Source organism: Nyctibius grandis, chromosome 8 (assembly GCF_013368605.1).
Source record: "Nyctibius grandis isolate bNycGra1 chromosome 8, bNycGra1.pri, whole genome shotgun sequence".
Classification (NCBI taxonomy): Eukaryota; Metazoa; Chordata; class Aves; order Nyctibiiformes; family Nyctibiidae; genus Nyctibius; species Nyctibius grandis.
In genome coordinates, this window is record NC_090665.1 from 5,025,347 (window position 1) to 5,044,308 (window position 18,962).

General features: G+C 47.8%; 1 protein-coding gene across 6 annotated transcripts in view; it reads right to left on the reverse strand.

Moving 5' to 3' along the window:
* The window catches only part of MECOM (MDS1 and EVI1 complex locus), a 343,388-nt gene extending 325,761 nt beyond the window's left edge, over window positions 1-17,627 (reverse strand). For 4 of the 6 annotated variants that reach the window (XM_068406158.1, XM_068406155.1, XM_068406156.1 and 1 more), the window contains exon 1: window positions 17,462-17,627. In XM_068406158.1, the coding sequence (XP_068262259.1) occupies window positions 17,462-17,498 (37 nt within the window). In that variant the 5' untranslated portion in view covers window positions 17,499-17,627. The remainder of the gene's footprint in view (window positions 1-17,461) is intronic. The other 2 variants (XM_068406160.1, XM_068406161.1) reach the window with 2 other exon arrangements.
* Window positions 17,628-18,962: the final 1,335 nt, after the last annotated feature.

The window sequence follows — 18,962 nt, forward strand, 5'->3', positions numbered from 1 at the left end:
ACCTGAACCCGCATTTCTTGTGCGCCCAAGACTCCCATCGGCATTAGTGGGAGCTTTGGAGGCACAAGAAGTACAAGAGCAAGACCTCTGGGACTAAAGAGCCAATTTACTTAAACCCAAATTATAACATTTTTTAACCTTTAGATTAAACCAAACTCCCACCAGAGTTCGGCCCTCGCTCCATTACATTTCTCACCCAGCATTTGGATTTTTTGTTTATCGTATTACTATTGCTTTTGGCTAGCATTCGCTTTATTATATAACATTAACCTAGGAAAAACTAATTGGCACCATCAAATAGCTGTTAACATACAGCACTTATAAACAAGTGCCATTAGTGAGCAGCAGAGAGCACAGGAACTCATTTACGCTACATCTGTTAAGGTTGGATAAACACAGATTTACAATTTTAAATGGCAAATGATGCCTCAGCCACATCAGAAATTAATTTCCAGGTTTTTCACAGACTTCACCAGTCCAGCGAACAGACGCCACATGCTGAACCCTCAGCTACGGATAAGCCAGGTATGAGGTGCCAGAGCCCACAGTGACACACACCTTCACCCATGTGCATGCACCAGCCTCTAACATCGCCCGCTTGTTCACCCAGGGCATCAAACACACAAGTCCCCTTCCACGTGCACACAGAAAAAAAGTCATCTTCAAATCATCAGGAACAGCAGTTATCATAGAATCATAGAATCATAGAATGTTAGGGGTTGGAAGGGACCTCTGGAGATCATCAAGTCCAACCCCCCTGCCAGAGCAGGACCAATCTAGGGCAGGTCACACAGGAACGCATCCAGATGGGTCTTGAAAGTCTCCAGAGAAGGAGACTCCACAAGCTCTCTGGGGAGCTTGTTCCAGTGCTCTATAACCCTTACGGTAAAGAAGTTCTTCCTCATGTTGAGGTTGAACTTCCTGTGCTCTAGCTTGCATCCATTGCCCCTTGTCCTATCACAGGGCACAAGTGAAAAGAGGTTGCACCTTTCCTCTTGACACCCAGCTCTCATATATTTATACACATTAATCAGATCCCCTCTCAGTCTTCTCTCCAAACTAAAAAGCCCCAGGTCTCCCAACCTTTCCTCATAAGGCAGGTGTTCCAGTCCCTTAATCATCCTCATAGCCCTCTGTTGGACTCTCTCCAGTAGATCTCTGTCCCTCTTGAACTGAGGAGCCCAGAACTGAATGCAATACTCCAGGGAGGTCTCACCAGGGTAGAGTAGGGGGGGAGGAGGACCTCCCTCGATCTGCTGGACACACTCTTCTTAATGCAACCCAGGATACCATTGGCCTTCTTGGCCACAAGGGCACATTGCTGTCCCATGGATAACTTGTTGTCCGCCAGGACTCCAAGGTCCTTCTCCATGGAGCTGCCTCCTAACCTGTACTGGTGCATTTTATTACTCCTTCCCAGGTGCAGGACTCTGCACTTATTCTTGTTGAACCTCATTAGGTTCCTCTTTGCCCAGCTCTCCAGTCTGTCCAAATCATGCTGAATGGCCGCACAGCCTTCAGGTGTATCAGCCAAACCTCCCAGTCTGTGGCTCTAGTGTACTCTGCACGGATCAACATGTTCCTGCTTCTGGTATTGCTCAGATCAGAGGTGGCTGCCGTCTCTGCAAAGCCTGTGGTTCCCATAAATGTGGGAAACACTAGCACCGGCATGGGAAATCCCCCCCAACCCAACACCGAGGGCAGCACAAGAAGCTGCAGATCCCTTTCAGCAATTCCTGCCCTCTCCAGAGGATGCTCCTCAACAGCAACAGCCTCCAATACACACCTCACCCCCACCATGATCAGCAAAGCCTCTGTGGGACAGCACAGCCTGTCTCTGCTGGTTTTATCAGACGCTCTTATAGGATTAGCACATCTTCTCTTTATTAACCCAAACCAGAGTGAGATGGTGCTACTCGATCACCTCCACTGCTGCAAATACAATGGGCAAAGCTCTCCCCGTGCACAACACACCGCGAGCTTTCAAGAGACAGTCTCTGAGCATCCTCAGAGCCATCTCCCTTCTCACGCACTACTGACCAGGACAGCAAGAAACTCGAGAAACACACTGACTTCTGCTGCTGACTGATGGTGATCTAAACCTGCAGCCAGAAGTGATTTTTTTTTCCTTTTTTCTATGTATTTCCGTACATTGAGTGAAGTACACAGAATATGGCAGAATCACAGGGCTGGAAGAGGAAACAATGGAGGCGCTGGCACTCAAGGCTGTGGCAGAAAGTAAAACAAGAGGTGGCATCCAACACCTATTCCTGTAGCATTTTAGCTATGATGGGGAGACTGTGCTGGGAACAGGGTGGTTTGTCATTCCCCTGAGCTAGTCTCCAACATCATCTGAAAAGCATGCAGGGGACTTCCTCCTATTGCTTTGGGATTTTGTAACCAACACTGAAAAAAACAGTGCCAATAGACATAACACTAAATAAGTGAAAACTTTGCAGAAAAAAAAGAAAATCAGGTATTTGTCAAGAAAACATCAGACCATTTCTTGTAGCCTCTGCCCCAATTCCAGGAGGAAGAGCATCTTGTTGATACCAGTACTGGGATAACACCTCAAGTCTGCTGCTATAGCATGCAATTACACTGATGAGATGGAAACACCCCCAGCTTGACCTGCAGGCAGCACTGGGGGAAACTAATGCAGAACAAAAGCAGCTTCATACTGTGCCAAAGCCAAAAGGCAAATCACCCCCTGGCCCCAACCCACCACCACGTGAGCAGTACCTGAGATGGCAGCTCCACAAACACACAGTCCTGCCTGGAGCGGGGTGTAAAACATCAGCAACATTTTCCATGGATGAATGGCAAAATACTTGGCAGGGATAAACATGTCTTCTGCCCAGCACAGAAGCAGTCTTCACATTCATTAATTATCTTGCAAACAAGTCCAAAAGAGAGGGCCCAATTTCACCGTGACGTGGCACAGCTGAGGAGATCCCTGCCCAGCTGTGTGTAGGGAAAGCTCAGAAGCAAGATGCACCCTCGCAATCTCTTTTTCTTTACACTGAGTGATCTTCACTCCTGTACCTCCCTCCACCCCTATATCCCATCATATCTCAGGCCACCTGGCACGTAAGGTGCACAAACGTACTGGGCGAGCCTCTGAAAACCTGAGAAATCCTGATGCCACCACAGGAAGGAATCAGCTGGGCAGCCTAGGTACTTGAAAGGCTGAAGAGGACAACATCAGGTGGTGCACAGTCCCAGCTCATTAGTGCATAATTATAAAAGCAGATGTCCTGCTCTTCCATACTGCTTTTTTTTTTTTTCTCTCCCCTAAAAAAACCCACAACTTAGTTAACAGCCTTTCCTCACTTGAATGCTCAGGAAACCAGTAACAATCTAACTCAAGTCTAATCTTTTGCTTCTCTTCAGCTACTGTTGCACATCTCAACAGAGTTTTTTAAAGATTTTATATAATTTTTTAAAAGCCACCAAAAGCATTGTAGCTGTAATACTAGAAAGACATCCTAAAAACTGATAATGACGCTGAGAGCTAGAGAACACAAGAGTGACTGATGGGTAGTGTTGATAATTCTGTATATCAGGAAGTGGAATGAGAGATGGATAGATAAAATAATGTTGTTATATAGCCGTGAAAACAAGCCCATAAAGATATTCCCAGAAATTAAAGCCCAGGCTGTCTCACCATGATCCTATGCTCTGAAACAAATGACGCTCGTGGAAGAACGCAATCCCCAGGAACATCCAGAAATCCAAAAGGGAGAGAAAAATCCTCATTTTAAAGAACTGTAAATATTTTCCACTTCTAAGTGTTAGAGGCTAGAGAAGACCTTGACAGAGAGAAGATTGCCCTGTATCTGCTTTCTCCCCAGCCTGGATGGATCCCAGGGCAAACAGCCAGCAGAGCCACATCAAGTCCACCCCCTGCCAAAGCCAGTTCTGCTCTCACACCAGTTTTACACCAGTTTTACACCAGTTTAGCTCCGTGTGCTTTGGGGCTGTTACTTTAGCATGCTAAGGGGAAAAATCCTTTCTGAGCCAGTGCTATCTGTGTGTTTCCTGCAGCTGACAGGAGGTATGGCTGGGCAGGCCACATCTGATCGGCCAGGGAAAGGTCTGTCTGCCTCTCTCCTCTGATGGTCAGGGGAAGGGTATCTTGGAGAAGAAAAGGATAAGAAACTCCAAGAACAAGGGAGTCTGGCTGAAAACCCCACCAGGAAAACATACTTTCACTTGCTAGCCTCCTGCAGAATATGTCTTCAAGCTATTGGCGGATTTGAACACACAGAAAATATCTTTTGCTAAAATATTTTCTGTATCAGGATGATCCAGATAATTTCTGAAATTAAATTCTTCCAACTTAATGTGTATTCGCTGTGCACTTAAATTAACTTAGTCCAGTGTCAAAATACAGCAGCAGAGGTTAACACTTGGACATAGCTGTTTTTCTAGCCATCCATATCACTTTTATATCCTTTCCTTTTTGTTCTTTCCTTAACCTCTTTTTTACTGCTGTTAAATTCCTTGCTTTCATTTTTGCAGAAGTTCAGCCTTCCAGCCCACTCTCCGATGCTGTTAGACGTCAGCTCAGGCTCAGACTTATTACTTCTGATATGTCACTCCACAGGCAGGGAGCCTAAAGCAACACTGCTCCCTCCAGCCCTCGCAAGCTTCGGCTGGATCTTCACCGACCCGCAGAGCGCAGCTATTTCTGCAGAGCAGGAACCCGGAGGAAATATGTAGACCCGAAGAGTAAGTCCAGCACCTTGGTTCACACTGAGCCTCTGAAACAGGAGACTAAGCAGGAGGTCAGGATGCACGGAGGTGATTCAGCCATGTTAGCTTGCTGAGCTCATGCATATATATATATAAAATTGAACAGCATATTCAGGGCTGATTTAGTATTTGAAAAACACCGATCATCTCTTAAATCAAATGTCTTGAATTACTTTAATATTCCTGCACAGAAAGGTGCCAGCAGAGCTGATTTTTTGGCCTTCTTTTGCTCAGGGGTCTGTCAGCAATCCATCAGGCATGTCCCATCTCCCAGTCCTCTCCCTGCACCGTCCCTGCCTACTATCTGGTCACTTCCATCTTATTTCCAGTGCTACCTTTGCTGCCGACAGGGAGAGATAGCCCTTTCCTTCCAGGGAAATACGGAAGGCTGGCAGGATGAGTTTGGTGGTTACTGGCTGTCGTATGCACAAGGCGGATAAATGAGGTGGGTAAAAAGACATCAAATAGTTTCTCATTCTCTCTGCTCTGTGTCACCAGGATTGGCAACCTTTTGAAAAGGAAATACAGCCATTGGAATTAATACTCCTTTTTTCTCCATTTTTTTCTCCTTTTTTTTTCCTTTCCTACAGTGGTCTCTGCATTCCCTTTCCTCATACAAGCTACAAAAATAGTACTGAGCACCGATGAGGTCTAAATTCTGTTTAAAACCCCAGAAAGGGCTTTTAAGGTTATATCTGAGTCCTCAGACCAGTTATAACTGGAAGAAGAAACGTCCGTGATTTAGTGTCTAATAAACAAACCGCCAAGGTCAAGATGCCATCTTCTGCCATACCCATAATCACTTCCCTCAACATTTTGAATTGTTGCATGTATCAGCAGTACTCCCTCTAATGCCCAGCCACATTTAATTTTCCTTCTATAAATGACTTCCCAAAGAGAAGTGGGTGTGAATTATTACATTGTAAAATAGATTTTTAAAAGATGAACCATGCCGAGTGTAAAATAACTATTCATGTGAGGAGCAAACATAGCGGAGGTTTATCTTGTAAATCCCATCGAAGGAATTTTGGACCTAGATTTACACACACATATTTTGGCCAAAAGCCTAAGTGACAAGTGATTTTAATAGCCTCTGTTTTGGAAGATGAGCTTTGAGATTGTGGTGACCACCTCATCTGTAAAAATCAGGGCTCTTAAATGTATTTCAAATTAGAAATGCTTCAGCCTCCAAAAATAAGTGTATGTTGCTTATCCCTGGACCTGGGTCAAACTATTCAGTTGGCTTTAAAAGGACTATTCCTTCCAAGGGCTACCCAGCCATGCTGGGCTCAACGTGCAGCTTTTCAGAGCAGAGCTGAGTGCCGCTGCCATGTCCTGCCCATGGGTCTGATCCAAAAATCACATGTTTTGGGAACCAGGAGTGCATGGCACTGCTTCCCGCGGCAGGTCTGTGTGCTGTGCACAAAGCCATAGCGCCTTGGCTTCTAACATTTCTCCCTATTTACAAAGTATTATAACTAAAACTGTTGCACTGGTAACAAAATTACAATCAGAAGTTAGGAAATTGCTAAATAAAGTCCATTTTATGCCTAACTTCAATGAAAGCTGTAAAATTATCAGTCTTCTCTTTCCTCAATACATTTTCTTTGCAGTTTGTGATGTTCCAGGGGGTATTTCTCTGTGTGAACTCCGTGACGGTTTGGCTCCAAATTATCCGAATATAAAACTGAGCTTATGAAGCCTCACTCAGAGGTTGTGTGGACCCTTTTTATTGGCACGGACTTAAAAAGAACCTTAATAAATGTTATAGGCTTGGGGGACCTTTTGGTTGCTGGCACTTGCCAGCCGCACTGCTCACATCCCTCTTGCAGCACCCAGGTGGAAAGCGGGGTGGAACCACAACCCAGGGATTTTATAGAGCTGGATTATCTGCTGGTATTGCCCTCTTCCTTCCCAGCGAATTTCAGGGCTATTTTCTTTGAAAGCAAGTGGGTGATGCTTCATGGGTACTCATAGCTTAATGCAGTTTGATCACCCAAGGTTACGAACACAGCCAAAAATAATAAGGTTGTCTAAAATTAAGCTGGGGGGGCCATTTGCTGGCAAAGAGAGAGGTCTGATGGGATTAAAGCTGAAGTACATCCACCCATGTGCAAGCAGAAAGCCTAGCTCTCTGCAGTCCCGACTCCGTGGATTTTCCTCAAAGCATCCATTTCTCCCCGGGATTTTATTACTGCCTCCAAAGATGCTGTAATTACATACGTAGGGCAGCAGACCCAAAGTTTAATCTGCATTTCTTAGGGCCTAAACTCTGCACAGGCTGCCCGTGTTTGCACAAAGCTCAGCACAACAGGCATCCAGTCCTGGCTGGGTTCTACAGTCATTGCTTTAATTCAAGCCATAATAAATAATAATGTCAGTTTGGAAATAATCTTCTGGGTTTGGTCCATGGCTGATCCTTCAGCATGGTGCGTGGTGAAAGCACCAGTTGGGAGGCTTTGCTGCATCCCAGCCTGGGTCTAACTCTGTACCCCCCCTTCTGGCTCAGTCTCGGTTCAGTTTTCACTTGAGGCACTGGTTCAATAGAGGTAATTTCATCTTTTCTTTCATTCTGAGCATGGTCACTGACATTAAAGACACCACATGGCTTTATTCCCTCAGTTGTCTCTGATCTTCATCATCTGGAGTGATCCAGTGAATCATTTCTTCATTTCTCTGTTGCCTTGGCTTTATCTGGTATCTTCCATCACACCATGTGCCACAAACTCCTGGATAGTAATTATTCAGACAGAGCAAAAATGCTTAATAGCACTTACACAGGCAGCCAGTGACTACTGAGATATTGCTTACTATATGAACTGAAAGAATCAGGACAAATATATAATACTGTTTACCTTTTACAATTAGCAAGTCTTCATCATTCCTGTGAATTATCATTATTATGATACAGTAACAACAAAACAGCAAAAGTATAAAGCAGTGCTGTTAACTCAGATACAGCTGATATCCCTTTGCTTTTCGATGTTGTGTATTCTTAGACCAAATAGTCCATGCCAGTCCCTGCAGCCAAAAATACATCAAGAGCCTAAAAAAAGTAAAACAGAAACATCACTTCAAAATTCTTTCGAACGTTTCCTTTTCTCCCTTTATAGGGAGCCACAAAGAGAATGGGAAAGATTAAAACTCACAAAAAGCATTGCTTAATTCCTCACGAAGGTGCGAGTAAATAAAATGTGCCACAATAAGTTCAAATCGCAAAGAGTTTTCAAGAGAGAAAGGTTAATCATTTCTGTCAAATGTTGGAAATATTAAATGCTTTTTAAATCAAAAATATAAGCACCACCGGTGACTCAAGCCATGTTTTAGACATGTTTGAGGTGATTTTTTTTTTCCAGTGGTCAAGTCTCTCACATACCTTCTGTTTGTCTGAGATGAAATTGGGAAGGATTAAACGGAGCGCTTGCTAGAGGCACCAGGTACTTTCAGCAGCAAAGCTATTTGTTTAGAAGGCACAAATTCAGGCTATTTGGAGAACCGCAGTCCTTGGGATGCAGAGCCCTGCAGCGCAAGCCAGGGGTGCTGAACCCCTCCCGCAGCCCCCCAAGTGCCGCCGCAGCCCCCAGCAGTCCTCGACCCACGGGAGAGATGGAGAGCACCAGGAATGGATGGGGCACAGTGGGAAACAAGCATGCAAAGTCACTGCGGTCCCCCCATCAGCAGCGTTCACATTTCATCGTAATGGCTAAAATGACTCTTAAATGAGGCCAGATTATAGGGCCAACCTAATTCACTTACACTGATGTAAATCCAGATATCTGTTACAACATCGCATGTTGGGGCTCACCGCAGAGCAGAAGCTGCTGATAAACCCCCCCCCCCGAGGACAAAAGGAAGCAGATTCCTCCTGGCCAGACCTGATCCAAAGCCCATTGAAGTCAGTACGAGCTCCTTGAGCTCCAGTGGGTTTGGGATAAGGCCCGTAGCAAGCGCTGAGCCACCTCTGCTGCCAAAATGCAAAATCCTTTTCCATTGGCTTTGCCAGTTTGGTGTTAATACATGTGTGAAGGAGCTTGGGGGGGGGGAGAGGTTTAAACTGAGGAATGATTTCACCCTCGCCAGCATGTGGACTCTGTGCAAAAGAACAGGAGAGGGGGCAGGAGATGTTTTTCTGAAGCCATCAGCTCCCTGTCGCAGAATCCCAGCGGAGGGTGGATGTGAACATCGCAGGGACTCCTAGGTCCCTAGGGCTGGCTGAGTCCCCGCTCCCCACTGCAGAAGGGCAAATCTGGAGTCACAGGTGGATGTGAGTGCAGAGTCCCGCTCGCCAAACCCAGCTGAAGTAAGAGGAGGCTTAATAAAACATGGAATGTGGGAAGCAAAACAGCCCTTGGACACAGGTGAGCCCCCCATCCCAGTATAACAGAACCTGCTGGGAGCTGGTATCATCTTAATCCCATTTTCCCTAGTAAAAAACATTTCCCTGAACCATCCTCCGGTTTTCTGTACCATTCAGCTCTTCCCCCACTGCCAAGTTTTTTTGTTGCACATACAAGATGTGTTTGTGCCCCATACAAGATGCTGTTGCCCCTTTGGCTTTCCAGGGGAAGGGTTCTGCCTTCCTGTGGTTTTCGGAGCGTGCAGCCCAGCTGATCTCAGAATTAGACTGGGGCCTTTGCAGGCTGCCGCAGTATAAACAGTTTCAGTAGGGCACATGTTATACAGTAAGATCATCTGAAACCAAACATTTTCCCACTGCACACAATAAACATCCATAATAAATTGCATTATACAAAATATATTTATGGCTAATTTTTTGATTTAAACCACCTGGGAAATTTTTGTTAGATTGGTTGATATGAAGGTCTCGGTATTCAGCTAATCTCATGACATCTAATAGACAAAATAGTATGATGTTACAACAGTCTCAAAGCTTTCGTTTTCTGTGGCCCTCTCAGAGATCAAACTGGCAGAACTCAATATTTTTTGAAATTTTATACATAATTGGTGATGCAATTGCCAAAAATAACCTATTCATAGAAGTCTTGCTCTTCTGGTTTCTAACTTACTGTAATCACGAAACAGAGCAGCGCACTGCTTTGCAATGGAATATGGGCTTGGGTCAGGGAGCAAGGGCTACGGTTGTGTGGCAGTTTCCATTCTGCGGATTATTTTACAGGCAATTTAAATTTAGTTTAGAGTTTAAACAGGGCTAAAAAATAGTGCACCCATTCAGACGTATAAGAATTCTTCAGAAAAAGAATAAAGCTGTAACTTGGGTATATCTCTTTTCTGAACCAAAATTTTGCTCCGATACAAGATTTTCTAAACAAAAGCTATTGGTGCCAAAGGGGACAGAGTGTTTCTATTGCATAAATTAAGCCCAGACCTGCAATCCTTCCACCACAAAACTCTCATGCTCATCACAGATCAGCCAAGATTTCCAAAAAGGCTTGAGATCACCACAGATCTTGTTGAGCCAGCCTCTCTCTAGTCAACACAAATCCCAGCTCGAACCGTGCTGTGTATCTGCAGCGAGCGCTGGTGGCTTGGTAGTTGCTGGACTCGTTTTAAAGCGCAGCCCATACCTTTAGCTACTTCCTCGCCTCCTGTTGTTTCTGGGACGTGGAGGCCATGTGGTACATTTCAGCCTTAACTTTGAATTTCCTTTATTTTGTAGATCAAACTTTGACATTCCCTTAAGGTAGTGAGGTTTTATGTCGTTGCATATATCCTAGTTTAAAAGATAATGCTTCACTGAAACAGACCACAACGTTAAACCCTGAAATAAAACGAATTGTATTTCACTTCCCAGCCCCTGTTGCTGGATTAGCTCACATTTCTTTCTCTTTGTTACATATTTAGCACCAAATACAATATTCGTTGCAGGCTAGCTTCCCTCCTCCCACACGGCTCTGTGGCTGCCTTTTCTTCCAGCAGCACTGGAGAAGGCAATGCCTCACTATAGCCTGGAAATGCAAACAAAAGGGAGGGAGCAGAAAGTCAATGATCAGGCAGCGCTGCTTTATACCCCAAGCGTCTGAATTTTTATTTAAAATGGTAATGCAAAGAGACAGAGTCCTGGGGATAACAACATCTACTTCTCCTTTATCCCTGTCTCCTAGCCCACCTCGCTGTTTCTTAGCTGAGTTTATCTGCCAGCAAACACCTCTCTCCAGCAGTCCCTGCAGCAAAGGGAGCGTGGAGGTGCTTTCTGATGCTTATTGGTCCATACCATGATCTATACTGGTTTTGTCTGGTGCCTGGTCTGGGTGTTAAGAGCTGCCACAGTTAACATGGCAGGAACGCACTGAAAAGCCATTGCAGAGCAGTGATCGTGCCTCTGTGGCCCCAGACCCCCTTCTCTGTACCCTAACCCCAGTGCGTACACCCTATTCCTCCTTTCCATCTTTGCATAACCCACCTGGGAGCCTTTACCCTTAAATGCAGGGATGGGGCACCCCCAAGTCCAGCACAGCTCTGGGGACATGTGCAGTCCTCGTAAGCAGCAGTACTAATGGAACAGACTTTGGTTCTGCGTTGTCTGAGCTGAACTCAGGTTTTTTTTAATGGCTATTTAGTTTTTTAAGTGCATTCCTGTGATCCCAGCCTCGAGTCTAGGTCTCCATATGAAATGGCACTGCTTTAACTAGGTGCATAGATTATAAAACCAGGAAGAGTGGTCTGGTCTGCCCCCCTGTATAACACAGGCTACAGGAATTCCCTAAATTAATTCCTGTTTGGATTAGCTCGTATCTTTTTAGAAAAACAGCCAACCTTAATTAAGACAAAGGAATTCCAATGATGTTGAAATCCACCCAGCTCTCAGTAAATTGTTTTACTGGTTAAATACCTTCAAAACTTAAAATATAAACTGTATTTCTAATCTGCATTTGTCCAGTTCTAGCTCTGTCTACTGGATAATATGACACTTGTGTCTTCTAGTTTGAAAACTATGTGGGATTAAACCTCTTTCTGTTCTTTGTAAGCCACTCCTTGCCTAACTAAACTGAAATGATGCAAAACTGATTGTATTAAATTACGGCACAAGATCACTGAGTTGGTCCAAAAATGACAGCAAACCTAGTTAAATTTTAAATAAACAAATATCATGAATTCTTGGTCGGAAACCTAAGTGTCTGAACAAGCCCTTCCAAAGTTAAATACGTCTGTTTAGAAAGTGATTTATTGCAAAGCAAGGCAATTTCTGTGGGCAAGGCTTCATTAGCTGAGATTTATAAAACTCCATCTGCTTCCCCACTGCCCTTTCCTCGTCCACCCTGGGCTAGAGCAATCACCTATGCTTTCCTTTATCCTCCCGCACCACATACCTGTTCTGGCAGAAAATTCATTCCATTTTCTTCTTCAGCAACTTAGACAGCTTTATCAGGGAGCTGTGCTCCCCAGGACTGCCAGAAATACCTTCTCTGTCCAGACACCTTTACTTACATGTAAAGTCAATAAATATTTTGCAATGAATAGTCCCACCGCGGAAGTACACAATTAGTGCGTTTGGGAAGCATCCCAGGGAACAACATACAGGCTCCTGTATATCAACTCTGTCTGTGTTCCCTATACACATCCACAACATTTCAGAGCCTGTGTGCATGAACAGACATAGGTGCAGGGGCTGCAAGCACCCCTGGACCCTATACATACTACATTCCCTTTCTAAACCAGTACATACATCAATTGCAATTGCAGATATCAAATGTATTTATCTGCTTTTCTCTCTGTACGTGCACAAATATATATAGGTATTACGTATAGATAGATAGATCCATGGCATACACAGAAAGGTATGTTGTGAACGCACACGTATGCACACACATACAGTAAGCACCGCCACGTCCACGCTTATGTGCACTTAAATAACTAGGTGAATAGGTGAATATGAACACTAATAGCCATTTATGGCAACAACAATGAAAGCTGTCCCTGGAGCCCGCCTATGGTACAGCAGCCAAAATGATTGAGTATGTACAGGGCACCACCGCAGCAATGGCACTCACATGGGCCTCCTTTTAGAAATGATTAATATTTAACCGACTTGGTGAACCTGGCTTTGGTTTTAGTTATGATTAGATAGCAGGGTGCACAGAGCCATCCCACTAAGGACGTTGTGGGATGTCTGAGCAGCTTCCACTTGTGCTTCACGAGGAGACAGACAGAAAGTGAGGAGAGAGAGAGGGAGAGATATGAGGCAGTAAAAAAAATACATGTTCAGCTCCGTTTGTGTTTGTTTGGAAAGAAAAGGGGGAAAAGCAGCCGGAGAGGCCAGTGTAATAAGATGCTGTAGCTTTCATGAAAGAGGTGAAATAATTTTAAACACAGACACACAATGAGTTTATTTATTTAGAAAGTTGTTAAATAGAGTCTGGGAATTCAAATATTCAATGTTGACATTGTACAGAGCTGGCGGGGAGCCAGCCCCAGCTCTCTGGAGGGACCCAATGGCCACGGCGCCCAGGCCCTCGCCCCTCCCAGCCCACTAACTAGGTAAAAGCCATTAGTTATACCCACAAGCAATATCTGAATCCGAGTCAAATAATGTTGCCTCAGCCAGCCAACTTCAAAGGCGTGTAAGTGTGTTTGGCTTTTTAGTGCTGGAACTGCAGCAATATGTCACACTTTTGAAAGAGTTTTGTAAACAGTTCCTTCCCCTTTGTAGAAACATTTCTTAAGTTTCTTGTACCCCATGTAAACAGCGTTAATTAACAAGGGTTACATTTTTCATTTACAAGCAGGGCTGTATTAATAACGAGCTCGCCTTTCAGACCGTCCTTTTCCTTTGTGTCCTTTCTCTGCCCCGCACTGCGGCTGGCCCAGCGCGGCCGGGGAGCAGCCAGAGGCACCAGAGAGCTTGGCCATGGGCTCAGCCCCGGGCGGCATTGCCTACTGCATCACCACAACGTTGGTCCCAAATTCAGTGGTGACTGTTGGCCCTGAGTAAGTGATGGTGGGAGGGAGAGAAAGGGAGAAAGAGGGGAAAGAGAAGAGAAGAGAAGAGAAGAGAAGAGAAGAGAAGAGAAGAGAAGAGAAGAGAAGAGAAGAGAAGAGAAGAGAAAAAGGAAGGAAGGAAGGAAGGAAGGAAGGAAGGGAAAAGAAAGAAAAGAAAAAAGAAAAAAGGAGAAAAGAAAAGAAAAAAGAAAAAAGGAGAAAAGAAAAGAAGAAAAGAGAAAAGAAAAGAAAAGAAAAGAAAAGAAAAGAAAAGAAAAGAAAAGAAAAGAAAAGAAAAGAAAAGAAAAGAAAAGAAAAGAAAAGAAAAGAAAAGAAAAGAAAGGAAAAGAAAAGAAAAAGGGAGAAGGGGTGGGAGAGAGAGGGAGAGAGAGGGAGAGAGAGAAGGGGAGAAGGAAAGAAGGAAGGAAAGAAGGAAAGGAAGAATGAACGAAAGAACGAACGAGAGAGAGAGAGAAAGAAAGAGAGAAAGAAAGAGAGAAAGAAAGAGAGAAGGAAGGAAAGAAAAAGAAAGGAAGGAAGGGAGCGAAAAGCCACAGGCACGCTCTCCACCCTGAAAAGGGTTAATGAAGTGCCTGGTGAAAATGTGCCCGGCATACGGTGGGACTGTCTCACCCGTCCCGCAGCCTCCCCGGCCTGCCCCCGCCGCGCAGAAGCCATCCGGGGACAGCGCCGGGCCGGGGATGCCGCCGGGCCGAGCCGGGCCGAGCCGAGCCCAGGGCCGGGCGGTGCCCGGGGGGGTGGTGGGAGCCCGGGGCGGCGGCGGGCCGGGCGCGGTGCGTGTGCGCGGTGCCGCCGGCCGCCCGCTGCCTGCCCCGCGGCGGGCTGGGGCACTGCCACCCGGGGCCAGGGGCGCTGCCGCCCGGGGCCAGGGGCACCGCCGCCCGGGGCCAGCGGTGGGAAGGGCGCGCTGGGGCGGAGGTGACGGTAAAGCGATGGCAAAGAACCAGCCGCGCCGAAAGGGCCGGGAGCAGGGACATGGCAAACATCTCCCTCCTCGAAAACAAATTCCCGGACAGAGTCTTAAACAGGCAAATAAACTTGCCAGCTCTGTTTTTCAATCAAGCCTTTTAAGTACTAGACCGAGGCAAATTACAGGCGCAGGAAAACCTGCTGAAACTTAGGAAAGTGTTATTTTACTATCTCAGATGGTTAGAGGGATCTGGATCTACCTTGGCTGTACTAAATTGCCTGTAAAAAAGTGGTGATAAAGTGTAAAAGTAACAAGTGCCTCCTTATTCACGTGTGTTCCCCTAATCTGATCACCTTCTGTCTCTTTATGAGGCTACTGGGGGGCTGGGGCTACCCCGGGCCGGCTGCAGGGCTGCGGCGGCCCGGGCTGGGGCGGGGGTTATTCGGGGATACGGTTTCACCAGGCGGGCACAAACCCACCCGAGTGGAAAAGCAGCTGCCCCGGGGGCCGGGGGCCTGGCCCGGCGCTGCGCGGAGCGGAACGGGGATGCCCGCGCAGGTGCAACGCGGCTGCGGAGGGCCGGGCCCGCACCCCCCTGGGCCCGCAGCGCCGGGCCCCGCTCCCCGCACCCCGCTCCTCACCCGCTGCTCCCGAAAGCGTGGCGGGGAGAAAGACACCAGCGTGTCTTTTCCCTTATTTTTACAGCTGGACATCTGAAAAATTCACTAGCTATTCCCCGCCTGGCTCTTCTTGTTTCTTCTGATTTTTTTTTTCTTTTTACTTTTTTTTTGGGGGGGGCGCGAAGCCTCAAAATTATTTTTTTAGCAATTTCACACTGAGGTCAAGGAAATGTGCGCTTCAGGTATTCTCCCTTAATTAAGAGGGAAAAGGTTTCCTGGGTATTAGCCACAGTCACGCCATCGGGGCGGTTTTTATTTCACGCAGAAAGCTGCAAAAGTGAAATAACAAAAGCAGTGCGCTTGATCCCGATCTATACCGTTTTCCACGTAAGAGGGTGAAGGCTACAAAATATTCCTCCTCCCAATCCAGCCAGAAAGAACTGAAAAGCTGAAAACTTTTCCTCTCGAGCGACTAAATTGCAGAGGTCGCCTCCAACCCTCCTTCCACTTGCCATGAAACTGAGACGCTCTTCGGGGGGGGGGGGCGGGAAAGCCTTTCGAAACACACACACACAAAATATATCCCAGCTTTTTAAGTATGATTTCCTTTATGAGCGGATTGTAACCGAAGGATTATTTAATGCAACGCATCTGTCGGAGGGGAGGTGGGGGGGCAAGTGCTGCTGCTGCAGCAGCGAAAGCCAAGACGCGCAGAAACTTTGCAGACGGTCGGACCTCGGAGCAGGAGCAGCTCCGCATCGCTGCGCAGCGAGAAAGGCGAGGGAAAGGCAAAGAAACCTGACGGATTTGGTCGGCGACGTGAGATTTTTTTTTTTTTTTGCCATAATTAGCTCCAAAGTAGGGATGGCAACCTGGAGATTTAACAACGTGTTTGTTTTCAAATTGTGGGCGCTGGATTATTCACTTTAAAATCACCTAATCAAATGCAGGTTGCTGTTGTTATTATTAAGGTTCACAGAAAAGCTGATGATGATCCGGAGAGATCTTTCGCTTCCCCTTTTCCACGCTCCTCTATTTTTTTCTCCTTCACAAATAAAAGAGTAAATAAGCATCTGCTTTTTACGTCACGCAACTTATGCAACATTTCATCTGACTTTTTTTTTCTCCTGCCCATTTTTTTTTCACTCGGGAATGTGAGTTGCCATCGCCATGGATATCAAATGAAACTTGCCCAGATATGTCAGAGAAAATAAAGACATCAGCTGCTTTTAAAATAGGACGCGAAAGCTGGCGAAGTTTTGTTCTTGATTCTTTTTTTAAAAAAAAAAAATAAAGAAAAGAAAAGAAAGAAAAAAACAAAGCCCAACACTGCAGCAGTGAAAAGCAAAGATCCCTATCATAAAGGAGAAACAGATGGGGTGAGCGTAAGACAAATAATTAAATAAGTCGGGATTTGCGTGTGGACGGCCGAGCCCTCGCCTCGCGGAACAGAGACCTTCGGGCGGCCAAACTGTATAAAAAAGTGCTGGAAAAGCGCCTGAAATTACAACATTTACATCAACTTTGAGCGGGTGACTCCAGCAGGCTGGGAACCGCTCCGCGCTGCCCGGTCGCCCCGCTGCTACCCCCTCACACCCACCCACCCACGCGGGGTATCCCGGCCACGCGGGGCGGCTCCCGCGGCCCCCCGCACTCCACCGCCGCTCCCCACGCGCGGTTTGGTGCGGTGGGGGGGTGTTTTTTGGCAGAAGCTCGGGGCCGAGCGGGGCAGGGCCGGGGCGGGGGGGGGTCCCCCGGTAGCTGCGCACCGGCTACCTGCGACCGGGTCTCGCCACCTCCCCCGCGGAGCTGCCGCTGCCCCTCCGTGCACACGCACACACACACACACACCCCCTCCCCCCCCCCGCCGCGGCCCCCAGCCCTGCCGACAGCCGACAGCGCCCACTATAGGGCCCGGAGCCTCTCGCACCCCCCCCCTTCCTCGACCCCCCCTGACCCCCCCCCACTCCAGCCCCCGGCAGCAGCAGCAACTTCCAGCGCTCGCCACTGAACTTTTCCTCAACTCCTTCCCCACCGCCCGCCGGCCGCCCGCACCCCCACACCGGCTCCGGCCGCCGAACCCCCCCCCCACCCGCTCCCCGCCGCTGCCCCGAGCCGGGCCGGGCCGTGGGGTGGCGGGGCGGGGGGGGAGATGCTGCAGGTTGCCTGCGAGCTCCGCGCCGCATCAGACATGTCTATGCAACATGGCAGAGAGGGAGGGTGAAAAGCCAAGAGAAAGGGGTATTGCACCTACTTGCGGCCAGCTTCCTCGCCCTGCCTTTGGATCGCATGCTGCCCGTCCCGCGGCCGATGCTGGCGTGGGGTTGGGGGGGGGGCTTTTATTTTTTTCTCTTCCCGGAGCTTTTTCTCCTTTTTCGCTCCCCCTCTCCCTCTCTCCTCTCCCTCTCCCGCACACACACTCTCCCTTTCTCTCAATCCCGGCTCGCTATCTCTCCAGCATTGTCAGTTCGGACACCTTCGCACATGCGCACGGGCGGCTCCCCCCCGCTCTTCAACATTTCAGCGCCGCCAAAAAAAAGTTTGCAGCGATCCATCACCGCCGGTGGGGACCCTGACAGCCGGCACCGGGGCCGGGACGGGCCGGGACGAGGCGGGCAGCCGCTGCCGGGCTGCGCGACCGCGGCCGCGGAGCACCCGGGAGGGGTTAGAGCGGGGGGGGATCTGCGCTCCCGCCGGGGCAGGGGCTGGGGGTGGAAGAAATGACACCTTTTTCTGCCCTTTTCTGTCTTCTTTTAAAAGTATTTTTAAATGGGATATTAATGCTGTTCCGGCGTCTGTGCAACATTTAAATAGTTTATTCTCACCCGGCCGCAATTATCGTAGATCTCTGCGTATATATAGACAGAGAGATATAATTTGATTATATGTTTTATGATGTATGCGTACCATTAAATTGTACACTTGCCCAGCACACACACTTTTTCCCCACCTTGAACTCGGCTCAGCCACCACCAGTGGGGCAGAAAAAAGCTCGTTTAAAACAGGAACACCGGCCGCTCTAATCTGTTTTAATTACAGGGTTTGCCAATCAAAAAGGGAGCTCGCAGAAATTGGGAACTCCTTTAGGGGATGGCTATGTCCGAGGTATGAATCAATCCAAACTACATATAGATTTTCCTCTGGTACAACCTCCTTGCATTAAACAGTTTTGTTCAATACCTTCCATGCGCTATTTATGTTCCCATTAATATCTGTTGCAAATCCTGCCAGACACCATAAAAGAAAATTACAATCTTTCAGACTCGGGGCTGCGCCAGTACATACACGCTGCTCAACTTTTTGTTTTAATAAAATCCTCGGCATCGCCACTTTCCCCTTCAACCCCCCCTCCCCACAGCCTCCCGGCTGCCGGTGCTGCGGATCGGGGCCGCCCGCGGAGCCCCCCCCGCCGCCGGACCGTCCTCCCCCCGCCCAGCGCCCTCCTCACCCCACCGGTGACACCCCCCCCCGCGCCCGGGCCGTGGGGCGGGGGCACCGCGTGTCCCCCGCTGCTCCCCCAAACGCCCGGCAGACAGGCGCAAGCACTTGAACCCGCTCTGCGGAGCCCTCCTTGATGCCAGTCGTTAATTTTAATTATAAATTGGATTTATTTTTTTTTAGGGTCACGCAGCTGCTCTGTGCCCACCCTACCACCCCCCCGCAGCCGGGCAAGGCTGCACCTAACCTCCCCCCCGCCCCGAGCAGGAGGGGCAGAAGAGCAGGACGCTGCGCGGCCGCACACCCGCACGGATCTC